This window comes from Pan paniscus, chromosome 1, assembly GCF_029289425.2.
Source record: "Pan paniscus chromosome 1, NHGRI_mPanPan1-v2.0_pri, whole genome shotgun sequence".
Taxonomy (NCBI): domain Eukaryota; kingdom Metazoa; phylum Chordata; class Mammalia; order Primates; family Hominidae; genus Pan; species Pan paniscus.
In genome coordinates, this window is record NC_073249.2 from 69,734,157 (window position 1) to 69,746,913 (window position 12,757).

The window sequence follows — 12,757 nt, forward strand, 5'->3', positions numbered from 1 at the left end:
AAAGTAAAATGGTACAGCTGCTATAGAAAACATTATGGCAGTTCCTCAAAAAATTAAACATGGCATTACCATTTGATCTAGCAATTCTGTATCTGAGTAAAGCAGGGATTCAAATAGGGTATTTGTACACCAATGTTCATAGCAACATCATTCACAATAGCTAAAAGGTGGAAAATACCAAAATGTCCATCAACAGATAAATGGATAAACAAAATATGGCATATACACAGCATGGAGTATTATTCAGCAATAGAAAGAAAGGAAATTCTGATACATGCTGCAACATAGATGAACGGTGAGTCAGATATTATGCTAAGTGAAATAAGCAAGATAAAAAGGACAAATACTCTATCATTCCACTTATATGAATTACGCAGAGTAGTCAAATTGATAGGGACAGAAAACACAACAGTGGTTACCAGCGGCTGATGGACAGAAGAATGGAGTTATTATTTAATGGATACGGAGTTCAGTAGGGGAATACGAAAAATTTCTGGAGAAGGACAGTGGTGATGCTTGCAACAATAATGTGAATGTACTTAATGTCACTGAACTGTATATTTGAAAATGGTTAAAATGATAAATTCTATGTCATGTATATTTTACCACAATTAAAATAGGCAGAGGGCAATGGCTTATGCCTACAATTCCAACATTTTGGGAGGCGGAGGCAAAAGGATTGCTTGAGCCCAGGAGTTCGAGACCAGCCTGGGCAACAAAGTGAGGCCCTCGTCTCAGCAAAATAAATAAGATAAAGTGAAATAAATAAAATAAATACTTTTTTTTTTTTTTGAGACGAGTCTCACTCTGTCGCCCAGACTGGAGTGCAATGGCGCAGTCTCGGCTCACTGCAACCTCTGCCTCCTGGGTTCAAGCGATTCTCCTGCCTCAGCCTCCCGAGTAGCTGGGATTATAGGCACCCACCAACATGCCTGGCTAATTTTTGTATTTTTAGAGACGGTGTTTCACCATATTGGCCAGGCTGGTTTAAATGTTAACATCCGTTATCTCTAAGAGAAAGAACTAGAGGAGATTTACTTTTAAATATAGGTTTCTATATTCATTGATGTCTTCCTCCTATTCCTGTTCCTTCCACCCCCTGAAGACTTTTAGCTCAATGAGTAGGATTTATTTTATGTATTTTTTATTTTACTTTAAGTTCTGGGATACATGTGCAGAACATGCAGGTTTGTTACAGAGGTATATATGCGCCATGGTGGTTTGCTACACCTATCAACCCATCATCTAGGTTGTAAGCCCCGCATGCATTAGGTATTTGTCCTGATGCTCTCCCTTCCCTTACCCCTAACCCCCCGACAGGTCCCAGTGTGTGATGATCCCCTCCCCGTGTCCATGTGTTCGCATTGTTCAACTCCCACTTATGAGTGAGAACACGCGGTGTTAGGTTTTCTGTTCCTGTGTTAGTCTGCTGAGAATGACAGCTTCCAGCTTCCAGAAAAAACATTTTTGGAAGCAAAATCATTCCCCTAGCTAGACACCATCCTGTGAGTTTACAAAGCCTTTGCCTAATCACTTTGTACAGTGATTATCCATCTCCATAGGCCTATGGAGCAAATTTAAGCCAAGAGTAGAAATGAGGACATTGAAGGGCATCTCAATCACTCAAAAATATTTACTGAATGCCAATGAGTCAGCTACAGTGCTAGGTACCGGAATGTATACATTATCTCCCTTAATTTCATATCAGCTTAAAAATTACCATATCTATTATTATCTCTATTTTATAGATAAGGACATTTGGGTATTATATTTAATGATACTCAGAGATGTATATACTATAAAGTTTTTTTTAAAAACCAACTGCAAAGCAATTATTTACATTTGTTTTTAAAATAAAGTCATGTGTCCCAGCACTTTGGGAGGCCAAGGCGGGTGGATCACGAGGTCAGGAGATCGAGACCATCCTGGCTAACATGGTGAAACCCCGTCTCTACTAAAAATACAAAAAATTAGCTGGGTGCGGTGGTGGGCGCCTGTAGTCCCAGCTACTCGGGAGGCTGAGGCAGGAGAATGGCGTGAACCTGGGAGGCGGAGCTTGCAGTGAGCCAAGATCGCGCCACTGCACTCCAGCCTGGGCGACAGAGTGAGACTCCGTCTCAAAAAAAAAAAAAAAGTAAATAAATAAAGTCATGTGTGTGTATAATTTTATGTATACATCAAAAATGTTAATAGTAGTTAATCTCTGAACAGAAGTCTCAAAGGAAATTTGTCTTTCTTTGAAGAGTGTTTATCTCTAATTTTTAATTTTTTATCATTGCAAATGTATTCCTTTTGTATTAAGGAAAAGATTCATGATGTTATATATCAAAAGGTATTATTATAATGATAAATAAATATGAAAGCTAATTACATTACCATAAGAAATTCTTCTAACTTCTTATGGGATCAAATCATAACTTTAGATTACTACAACAAAATCATTGGTAAGAGAAAAAGTTACCATGTGGAATTCCACTTACATTCTGTCTTTTCCTTTTTTCCTTTCTTTCCTTTAGAAGAAGTAGATGAACGAGACGATGCAGCAGACTGGGCTCCTGATGAATGCTGGGAGGTAACATCCACAGAGGAAGGATCATAGGCAGACTTTCTGTTAGAATGGTCCTCCTGAGGGCTTAAAGTGCTACTGTCAAAGAATAAATAATAGTAGTTCCAGAAAGAAAAGTCTTACAACACAGCTAAATTAAAGATACTTAAAAATCTATGTAATCACTAGGAGACTATAACTACAATCAAAGATGGCTTCACACTTTATTATTATTTTTTAACCACCATAAGCCTGGATTGTTCCCTATGGTTCAATTTATTACTAAGAAAAATCAAAGGTAAGTGAAACCAATAAAAACTAATATTTAGAGAAAAATGTATAATGTTGAATACTGGAAAATATGGCCTCAATTTCTATTCAAATTTATAATTTATATATTATAACTATTTCTCCTCTTATATTCTTATGGAGAACAATAACTTAATATGTTCTACCTCTATCTGGAAATAAAATGCATCAAATCACATTGATTGGTGATATTAAATGTCACCATAAATCTTTGAAAGTTTTTATTTAAAAATTTCATATTTTCCTTAGAGCTCAAAACTTAAAACTATGCTTTTTCTCATATAATTTTTATACTTATTCCTATTAATCTATTTAGATTTAACTAATTTGTATAAGATTACCTAATAATTTTACATGAATTACAATTTGTAATATTTGAAAAATATATTAAATATGAATAATTACAGATAAATTTTTATGGCAGCTAAATATAGGGAGAAAATTCTCTCCAACGAAGTCTGATTCACTTACTATGTGACTATGTACAAGTAATTTAACCTCTGCTTCAGTTTGCTGTCCAAAACAGAAATGATAACAGTGATACTTTCCACATCAGGCTATCATAAAAATGAGTTAATACAGGTAAAGTCCCTCAGTCCTTTCAGTGTCTTGCACACTAAGTGCCCAATAATTATCAGATGTTATAATCATTATAATTATTGTTTTTCAAAGCTTTGCAAATTTTTCAATGTTTTCTTGATTATAAAGAAAATTACTTACTACTTGGAACCATGGAGTCATGTATCTATCTGATCTTCCTCAATTCTATCACAGAAAACCATTTCTTAAGCTTTTTATGTTAGTATGGCATGGAATAATTTCCCAATACTCCAATACTGTACTAGGAATTCATGGACTGATTTCATAACCTATACTCTGCTTACTATGTGCCAGGCCCTGTTCTAAGTAAGTGATTTTTTTTTCTTTCTTTTTTTGAGATAGGGTCAGCTTTGTCACCCAGGCTGGAGTGCAGTGGTGCAATCTCGGCTCACTGCAACTTCCACCTCCCAGGTTCAAGCGATTTTCGTGCCTCAGCCTCCCTATATTTCATTTAATACTCATAACAACTCTATGAGGCAGGCAGGTACTATTAATGTCCCCATTTTACAGAGAAGGAAGCAGAAGCATAGGAAGGCTAAGTAATATGTATAAATACAAACAACCAATAACCAGGAGAGCCTGGATTTAAACAAAGGCAGTCTGGATCCAGAGCCCATGCTCTGGATCTCCACTATGATGTGCAGCCTCTATATGTATTTTTAAACGAGCAAAACTTGGCTAATATTCAGACCAGAGTTCTCATTTGTACATTTTTCTCACTCTTCAGAGTTTATTCCATATTGCCAATATATCTTACTGAGGTTCAAGAGTTGATTTTTTTTCTGTCAAAGTCCCAGTCCCTGGAGAGGAGACAAAATCATCTTCATATGAAACACCACTTAGAGGAGTTGCGGTGGCATTCAAAGGCCGTGATGTTGATGTTCCTCTGTCCAACTTGTCTTCAAACCCTGACAAAAGTAATAATTGAAACATGGTTAAAAACGAAAATCAAGAAACTGTAAGAAAAGCATCCCATACATGGAGATTAGCAATATGGGCTTAGGGACATTTTAGTTTCCTTTAATAGTGCCTCTTTTCTATTTACCTTTATATCCAATGATACTTTTTTAAAGCTTTTAATTAGGAAAATTTTAAAACATACAGAAAACAGGGAGACTAGTATAATGAAACCAAAGTATTCATCATCCCGCTTCAACAATGACCAATACATCACCAATCTAGTTTCAAATAAACCTCCTACTACCTTCATCTCCCACCCCCCAGACTATTTTAAAGCAAATTCCAGATAACATTTCATTCTCATTTCATCTCTAAATATTTCAGTTTAAATATAAAATCTTAATGAAAATTTAATAGAATTTAAGAAGAAACAATTTTCTTATTAAAAAATGATGTTGATTTAAGCATTTTACTTTCATCAAAAGAAATCAAAATAACTTTCAAATCAAAACAAATTTAAAATTACCACTAATAGAAATGTGGCTAAACAAAAGAAAGCAATAGCATATGAAGGTCTATACAAGACCATTAAGAAATACCTAAATATGAATTCTAGGAAAAAGCGATGTGATACCCAGTTGAGCATAAGAGGAACAGATGAAATCCATTCACTATATAGAGGGGAAATTTCCAATCCGGAAATTCTAAGATAATGTTAGTATAAAACGGGCAGATTCCATATATAGCAGGAAGGATAGAGAAAGGGACTTGAAGGAATTGAGTCTATCATAGAAAAGAAAACTGTGTTGCAGGATTTCAGGTATAAGAAGGGAACTTTAGAAGTTACTGTTTTAGGAATCAAATATATAGCTACATTATTGTTTAAAGTCTGATTGCTATTCAAATTAGTTTTAACAAACAGTAATAGAGTTGTTTTCATTTTAGAAATGTTACTACAGTTATCCCTCTCAATTCTTGATTGCTATATTCCCAAGAATTCACAAATCATCACTGTGTTAAGAAACATACTTAGTTTCTTTTCTTTTTTTTTTTGAGAAGGAGTCTCGCTCTGTCGCCCAAGCTGGAGTGCAGTGGCATGATCTCAGCTCACTGCAACCTCCGCCTACCAGGTTCAAGTGATTCTCGTGCCTCAGCCTCCCAAGTAGCTGGGATTACAGGTGCATGCCACCACACTCAGCTAAATATTTTTTGTATTTTTAGTAATGGTGGGGTTTCACCATGTTGGCCAGGCTGGTCTTGAACTCCTAACCTCAAGTGATCCGCCCGCCTTGGACTCTGAAAGTCCTGGGATTATAGGCATGAGCCACCGCGCCTGGTTTATACTTAGTTTCTACTGAAGTACATAACTATGGTCACAGAAAATGTAGTATATACGTGATATATATCCAATCCTGAACATCATCTATGAATTTCTCTGAACTAGATAAAAATTTCTAAAGCTACCAGTCTCACTATTATTTTATGATAATAACAATTTTAAAATGAAATTTTAAAGATTAAATTACTAATACTCTTACTTAAGGCTTGCAGGAAATTTAGAAGATGACTAATATGGACAATAATAAGTCTCCATTATCCACTCAACGAAAAATGTGTACTAAAGTACATATCTCATACAGAAATTATAAAATAATTCATCTTAATATACAAACAGTACAAGCTATATTTATTTTTCTCACCTTTTCCATATAACTGATAGGATTTTGTAAAAATATTAATGACGCTATGTGGACTTCCCTTTGCCAATTCTTCCCATGGTCCTTTGCTTTGTGTACCACCTATGTGCCCAAAAAGTGGCAAGAATTTTTCAGCTTCTTTCTGAAACTCTTTGATGGGTTCATAACTATTTCTTTCTCCAGGACAAAATTCCTTTTCTTTTAAAATTTCTGCTACTTTCAAAAGGGGCTGTCCATCCTGGTCTCCCTCTTCTTCAGAGAGACTCCCCTCACTAAGAAGAGGCCCTTCACTGACTGAATCTATGCTGGAACCAAGAGATATTTTGGCTTTGTCTTGAGAACAGGCTTGCATATCAGAGCTAGAAGAGTCAGTCTGCCTTTTACATAACTGTGCCAGTAGCCCTTCTGGTTTGGGACCAGGGGATCTCACTCTAAAGCTTGATATGGCACTCTGTGGTCTTATCATCTCAGGAAGCTTTTTAAATTCACTAAGATTGCCTACACCAGGAAGATCATCATCAAAAGTTGCATGAGATACACAGCTTCCCAGCATCTTCTGAATTCTGGCAGAGAAAACATCTTCATTATCATCTTTCACAGGTGGAGTTACAGCCTTGGTCCAAGGTCCATCTTCTTGAGGTGCCTGCTGCACATCATACTCAGTGTTCCATGCTGACCCATAGTTAATGCTGGCCCCAGCTAATTTCTTGGCTTCACTTTCAATTCTGCTGGACAAAGAAGCAGCTGTTGCTTTCAAGGCTTCAATACGATCCAGTTTACTCTTATATTGGCTGGCACTAGGTTTTAACAAGGCATCTGTATAAGCAGCCGGTGAGGTCACATATGGTTGAGGTGTAAAAGTTAATGGCCTTGAAGCCATATTATGATTCTTCCTGGTTGGTAAAATAGATTCAAAATCTTTATGCAAAATTCCTACATGCTCTAAACTCAAGAGATGGGAGAGTAAACTTCCAGCTGTTCCAGCAAAAGGCTGTGGTTGAGAATGGTGAACTTGTGGGCTCAATCTTTCAGGCTGCATCCATGTAGATTCCATCAAGTCTTTTCTGGAAATGAAAGTCACAATATGTTAGTTAACTAAACCACCATTTTTAAAAAGTTTTTTTTTTATCTGATTATAAGAGTAATGAGGATGCACTGCAACAAAAAAAGGACAGATAAAAAATACAAAAAAAGATAAAGATCACTCAGCAAAACAATAAAAAAGAGGCACTGTTAATATTTCATTTAGAATTATATCCTTCCAAACATTTTTCTATTTGTACATTATGTTTTGGTGGTATTGTTTGTACAAAAATGGGATTTTACCATATATACTGTTTTGCAAGCTGCTTTTTTCAACTAAGATGCCATATTTTTAAAAAACTATTAAAAAGGCAATAAGATCTTTAAAATTCTATAAACAGAATTCCTTACAATACTGATTATAATTTTTAAAATAACATTACATAAAAGAGAAATGCTTAAGATTGCTAAATATTAATGTAGACATGATATAGATTATTCTAATCAACAAATATTTACTATATGCTGAACACTTATGTTTAACAATGTACATGCTAAATAGGGAGGTTATTATAACCTATTAATACTTGTAAAAAATTAATGAATGTGAAACAATCAAATGCAAAACTATCAGTGCCAACTATAAATATGCAACTATAAATACAAATATACAGGGTAGGGTATCCATTAAGTCTAGAAACAGAATAAAGATGTCCTAAACAACATTATGTGTATTTACCTATATTTCCAGACCATAGACTTCCTCTATATTAAGGGATACTACAGAGAGATTACAGGATGATGTCAACTATTAAGAAGACCCTTAGAGGAACAGGCCAGGAACAGTGGCTGATGCCTGTAATCCCAGCACTTTGGGAGGCCAAAGCAGGCGGATGACTTGAGGCCAAGAGTTTGAGATCAGCCTGGGCAAAATGGCGAAACTCATCTCTACTACAAATACCAAAAAATTAGGTGGGCATGGTGGCATGTGCCTGTAGTCCCAGCTACTTGGGAGGTTAAGGCACAAGTATCGCTTGAACCCGAGAGGTGGAGGACGCACTGGGCCGAGATCGTGCCACTGCACTCCAGCTGGAAGACACAGTAAGACTGTCTCAGAAAAAAAAAAAAAGAAAGAAAGAAAGAGAAGATGAACATGAGGCTTTGTCCTTGGTCTTGTCCGTTATTTTAGGATGATGACACAAAGATATGCTTATCAAACTTGCAGATGACAGAAAGCTGGGAGGCATGGCTGACCCAACAAATGACCAAATTATGAGATGAATTTATTTTTATAGGCTGCAATCGTAAACCAAACTAATATGGATAAATGTAAACTTCTGCAATTGGGTTAAAATAAGTCATCTGAAGGGGGGTAACCAGGGTAATAAGAAGTTGAAAAGCATGTCATTAGAATGAAGGAAGAAAGACTAGAGCACAGATTCTATGCCTTAGAATATAGGCTATTCAAGATGGCCGAATAGGAACAGCTCCGGTCTACAGCTCCCAGCGTGAGCGACGCAGAAGACGGGTGATTTCTGCATTTCCATCTGAGGTACCGGGTTCATCTCACTAGGGAGTGCCAGACAGTGGGCGCAGGCCAGTGGGTGCGCGTGCCGGGCGCGAGCCGAAGCAGGGCGAGGCATTGCCTCACCTGGGAAGCGCAACGGGTCAGGGAGTTCCCTTTCCGAGTCAAAGAAAGGGGTGACGGACGCACCTGGAAAACTCGGGTCACTCCCACCCGAATATTGCGCGTTTCAGACTGGCTTAAAAAACGGCGCACCACGAGACTATATCCCACACCTGGCTCGGAGGGTCCTACGCCCTCGGAATCTCGCTGATTGCTAGCACAGCAGTCTGCGATCAAACTGCAAGGCGGCAGCGAGGCTGGGGGAGGGGCGCCCGCCATTGCCCAGGCTTGCTTAGGTAAACAAAGCAGCCAGGAAGCTCGAACTGGGTGGAGCCCACCACAGCTCAAGGAGGCCTGCCTGCCTCTGTAGGCTCCACCTCTGGGGGCAGGGCACAGACAAACAAAAAGACAGCAGTAACCTCTGCAGACTTAAATGTCCCTGTCTGACAGCTTTGAAGAGAGCAGTGGTTCTCCCAGCACGCAGCTGGAGATCTGAGAACGGGCAGACTGCCTCCTCAAGTGGGTCCCTAACCCCTGACCCCCGAGCAGCCTAACTGGGAGGCACCCCCCAGCAGGGGCACACTGACACCTCACACGGCAGGGTATTCCAACAGACCTGCAGCTGAGGGTCCTGTCTGTTAGAAGGAAAACTAACAAACAGAAAGGACATCCACACCGAAAACCCATCTGTACATCACCATCATCAAAGACCAAAAGTAGATAAAACCACAAAGATGGGGAGAAAACAGAACAGAAAAACAGGAAACTCTAAAATGCAGAGCGCCTCTCCTCCTCCAAAGGAACGCAGTTCCTCACCAGCAACGGAACAAAGCTGGATGGAGAATGATTTTGACGAGCTGAGAGAAGAAGGCTTCAGACGATCAAATTACTCTGAGCTACGGGAGGACATTCAAACCAAAGGCAAAGAAGTTGAAAACTTTGAAAAAAATTTAGAAGAATGTATAACTAGAATAACCAATACAGAGAAGTGCTTAAAGGAGCTGATGGAGCTGAAAACCAAGGCTCGAGAACTACGTGAAGAATGCAGAAGCCTCAGGAGCCGATGCGATCAACTGGAAGAAAGGGTATCAGCAATGGAAGATGAAATGAATGAAACGAAGCGAGAAGGGAAGTCTAGAGAAAAAAGAATAAAAAGAAATGAGCAAAGCCTCCAAGAAATATGGGACTATGTGAAAAGACCAAATCTACGTCTGATTGGTGTACCTGAAAGTGATGCGGAGAATGAAACCAAGTTGGAAAACACTCTGCAGGATATTATCCAGGAGAACTTCCCCAATCTAGCAAGGCAGGCCAACGTTCAGATTCAGGAAATACAGAGAACGCCACAAAGATACTCCTCGAGAAGAGCAACTCCAAGACACATAATTGTCAGATTCACCAAAGTTGAAATGAAGGAAAAAATGTTAAGGGCAGCCAGACAGAAAGGTCGGGTTACCCTCAAAGGGAAGCCCATCAGACTAACAGCGGATCTCTCGGCAGAAACCCTACAAGCCAGAAGAGAGTGGGGGCCAATATTCAACATTCTTAAAGAAAAGAATTTTCAACCCAGAATTTCATATCCAGCCAAACTAAGCTTCATAAGTGAAGGAGAAATAAAATACTTTACAGACAAGCAAATGCTGACCGATTTTGTCACCACCAGGCCTGCCCTAAAAGAGCTCCTGAAGGAAGCGCTAAATATGGAAAGGACCAACCGGTACCAGCCGCTGCAAAATCATGCCAAAATGTAAAGACCATCAAGACTAGGAAGAAACTGCATCAACTAACGAGCAAAATCACCAGCTAACATCATAATGACAGGATCAAATTCACACATAACAATATTAACTTTAAATGTAAATGGACTAAATTCTCCAATTAAAAGACACAGACTGGCAAGTTGGATAAAGAGTCAAGACCCATCAGTGTGCTGTATTCAGGAAACCCATCTCACGTGCAGAGACACACATAGGCTCAAAATAAAAGGATGGAGGAAGATCTACCAAGCAAATGGAAAACAAAAAAAGGCAGGGGTTGCAATCCTAGTCTCTGATAAAACAGACTTTAAACCAACAAAGATCAAAAGAGACAAAGAAGGCCATTACATAATGGTAAAGGGATCAATTCAACAAGAGGAACTAACTATCCTAAATATTTATGCACCCAATACAGGAGCACCCAGATTCATAAAGCAAGTCCTGAGTGACCTACAAAGAGACTTAGACTCCCACACATTAATAATGGGAGACTTTAACACCCCACTGTCAACATTAGACAGATCAACGAGACAGAAAGTCAACAAGGATACCCAGGAATTGAACTCAGCTCTGCACCAAGCGGACCTAATAGACATCTACAGAACTCTCCACCCCAAATCAACAGAATATACATTTTTTTCAGCACCACACCACACCTATTCCAAAATTGACCACATAGTTGGAAGTAAAGCTCTCCTCAGCAAATGTAAAAGAACAGAAATTATAACAAACTATCTCTCAGACCACAGTGCAATCAAACTAGAACTCAGGATTAAGAATCTCACTCAAAGCCGCTCAACTACATGGAAACTGAACAACCTGCTCCTGAATGACTGCTGGGTACATAACGAAATGAAGGCAGAAATAAAGATGTTCTTTGAAACCAACGAGAACAAAGACACAACATACCAGAATCTCTGGGACGCATTCAAAGCAGTGTGCAGAGGGAAATTTATAGCACTAAATGCCCACAAGAGAAAGCAGGAAAGATCCAAAATTGACACCCTAACATCACAATTAAAAGAACTAGAAAAGCAAGAGCAAACACATTCAAAAGCTAGCAGAAGGCAAGAAATAACTAAAATCAGAGCAGAACTGAAGGAAATAGAGACACAAAAAACCCTTCAAAAAATTAATGAATCCAGGAGCTGGTTTTTTGAAAGGATCAACAAAATTGATAGACCGCTAGCAAGACTAATAAAGAAAAAAAGAGAGAAGAATCAAATAGACGCAATAAAAAATGATAAAGGGGATATCACCACCGATCCCACAGAAATACAAACTACCATCAGAGAATACTACAAACACCTCTACGCAAATAAACTATAAAATCTAGAAGAAATGGATACATTCCTCGACACATACACTCTCCCAAGACTAAACCAGGAAGAAGTTGAATCTCTGAATAGACCAATAACAGGAGCTGAAATTGTGGCAATAATCAATAGTTTACCAACCAAAAAGAGTCCAGGACCAGATGGATTCACAGCCGAATTCTACCAGAGGTACAAGGAGGAACTGGTACCATTCCTTCTGAAACTATTCCAATCAATAGAAAAAGAGGGAATCCTCCCTAACTCATTTTATGAGGCCAGCATCATTCTGATACCAAAGCCTGGCAGAGACACAACCAAAAAAGAGAATTTTAGACCAATATCCTTGATGAACATTGATGCAAAAATCCTCAATAAAATACTGGCAAACCGAATCCAGCAGCACATCAAAAAGCTTATCCACCATGATCAAGTGGGCTTCATCCCTGGGATGCAAGGCTGGTTCAACATACGCAAATCAATAAATGTAATCCAGCATATAAACAGAGCCAAAGACAAAAACCACATGATTATCTCAATAGATGCAGAAAAAGCCTTTGACAAAATTCAACAACCCTTCATGCTAAAAACTCTCAATAAATTAGGTATTGATGGGACATATTTCAAAATAATAAGAGCTATCTATGACAAACCCACAGCCAATATCATACTGAATGGGCAAAACCTGGAACCATTCCCTTTGAAAACTGGCACAAGACAGGGATGCCCTCTCTCACCGCTCCTATTCAACATAGTGTTGGAAGTTCTGGCCAGGGCAATCAGGCAGGAGAAGGAAATAAAGGGTATTCAATTAGGAAAAGAGGAAGTCAAATTGTCCCTGTTTGCAGACGACATGATTGTTTATCTAGAAAACCCCATCGTCTCAGCCCAAAATCTCCTTAAGCTGATAAGCAACTTCAGCAAAGTCTCAGGATACAAAATCAATGTACAAAAATCACAAGCATTCTTATACACCAACAACAGAC

At 38.5% G+C, this 12,757-nt stretch overlaps 1 protein-coding gene across 6 annotated transcripts in view; it reads right to left on the minus strand.

Moving 5' to 3' along the window:
• CEP350 (centrosomal protein 350) overlaps positions 1-12,757 on the minus strand; it is a 165,773-nt gene that overhangs the window by 87,420 nt on the left and 65,596 nt on the right. For 3 of the 6 annotated variants that reach the window (XM_034941709.3, XM_034941717.3, XM_008978379.5), the window contains exons 12-14: positions 6,055-7,115; positions 4,212-4,362; positions 2,481-2,644 (exon numbers count right to left, since the gene is read on the minus strand). In XM_034941709.3, coding sequence (XP_034797600.2) covers positions 2,481-2,644; positions 4,212-4,362; positions 6,055-7,115 — 1,376 coding nt within the window. The remainder of the gene's footprint in view (positions 1-2,480; positions 2,645-4,211; positions 4,363-6,054; positions 7,116-12,757) is intronic. The other 3 variants (XM_055110960.2, XM_055110970.2, XM_055110972.2) reach the window with 2 other exon arrangements.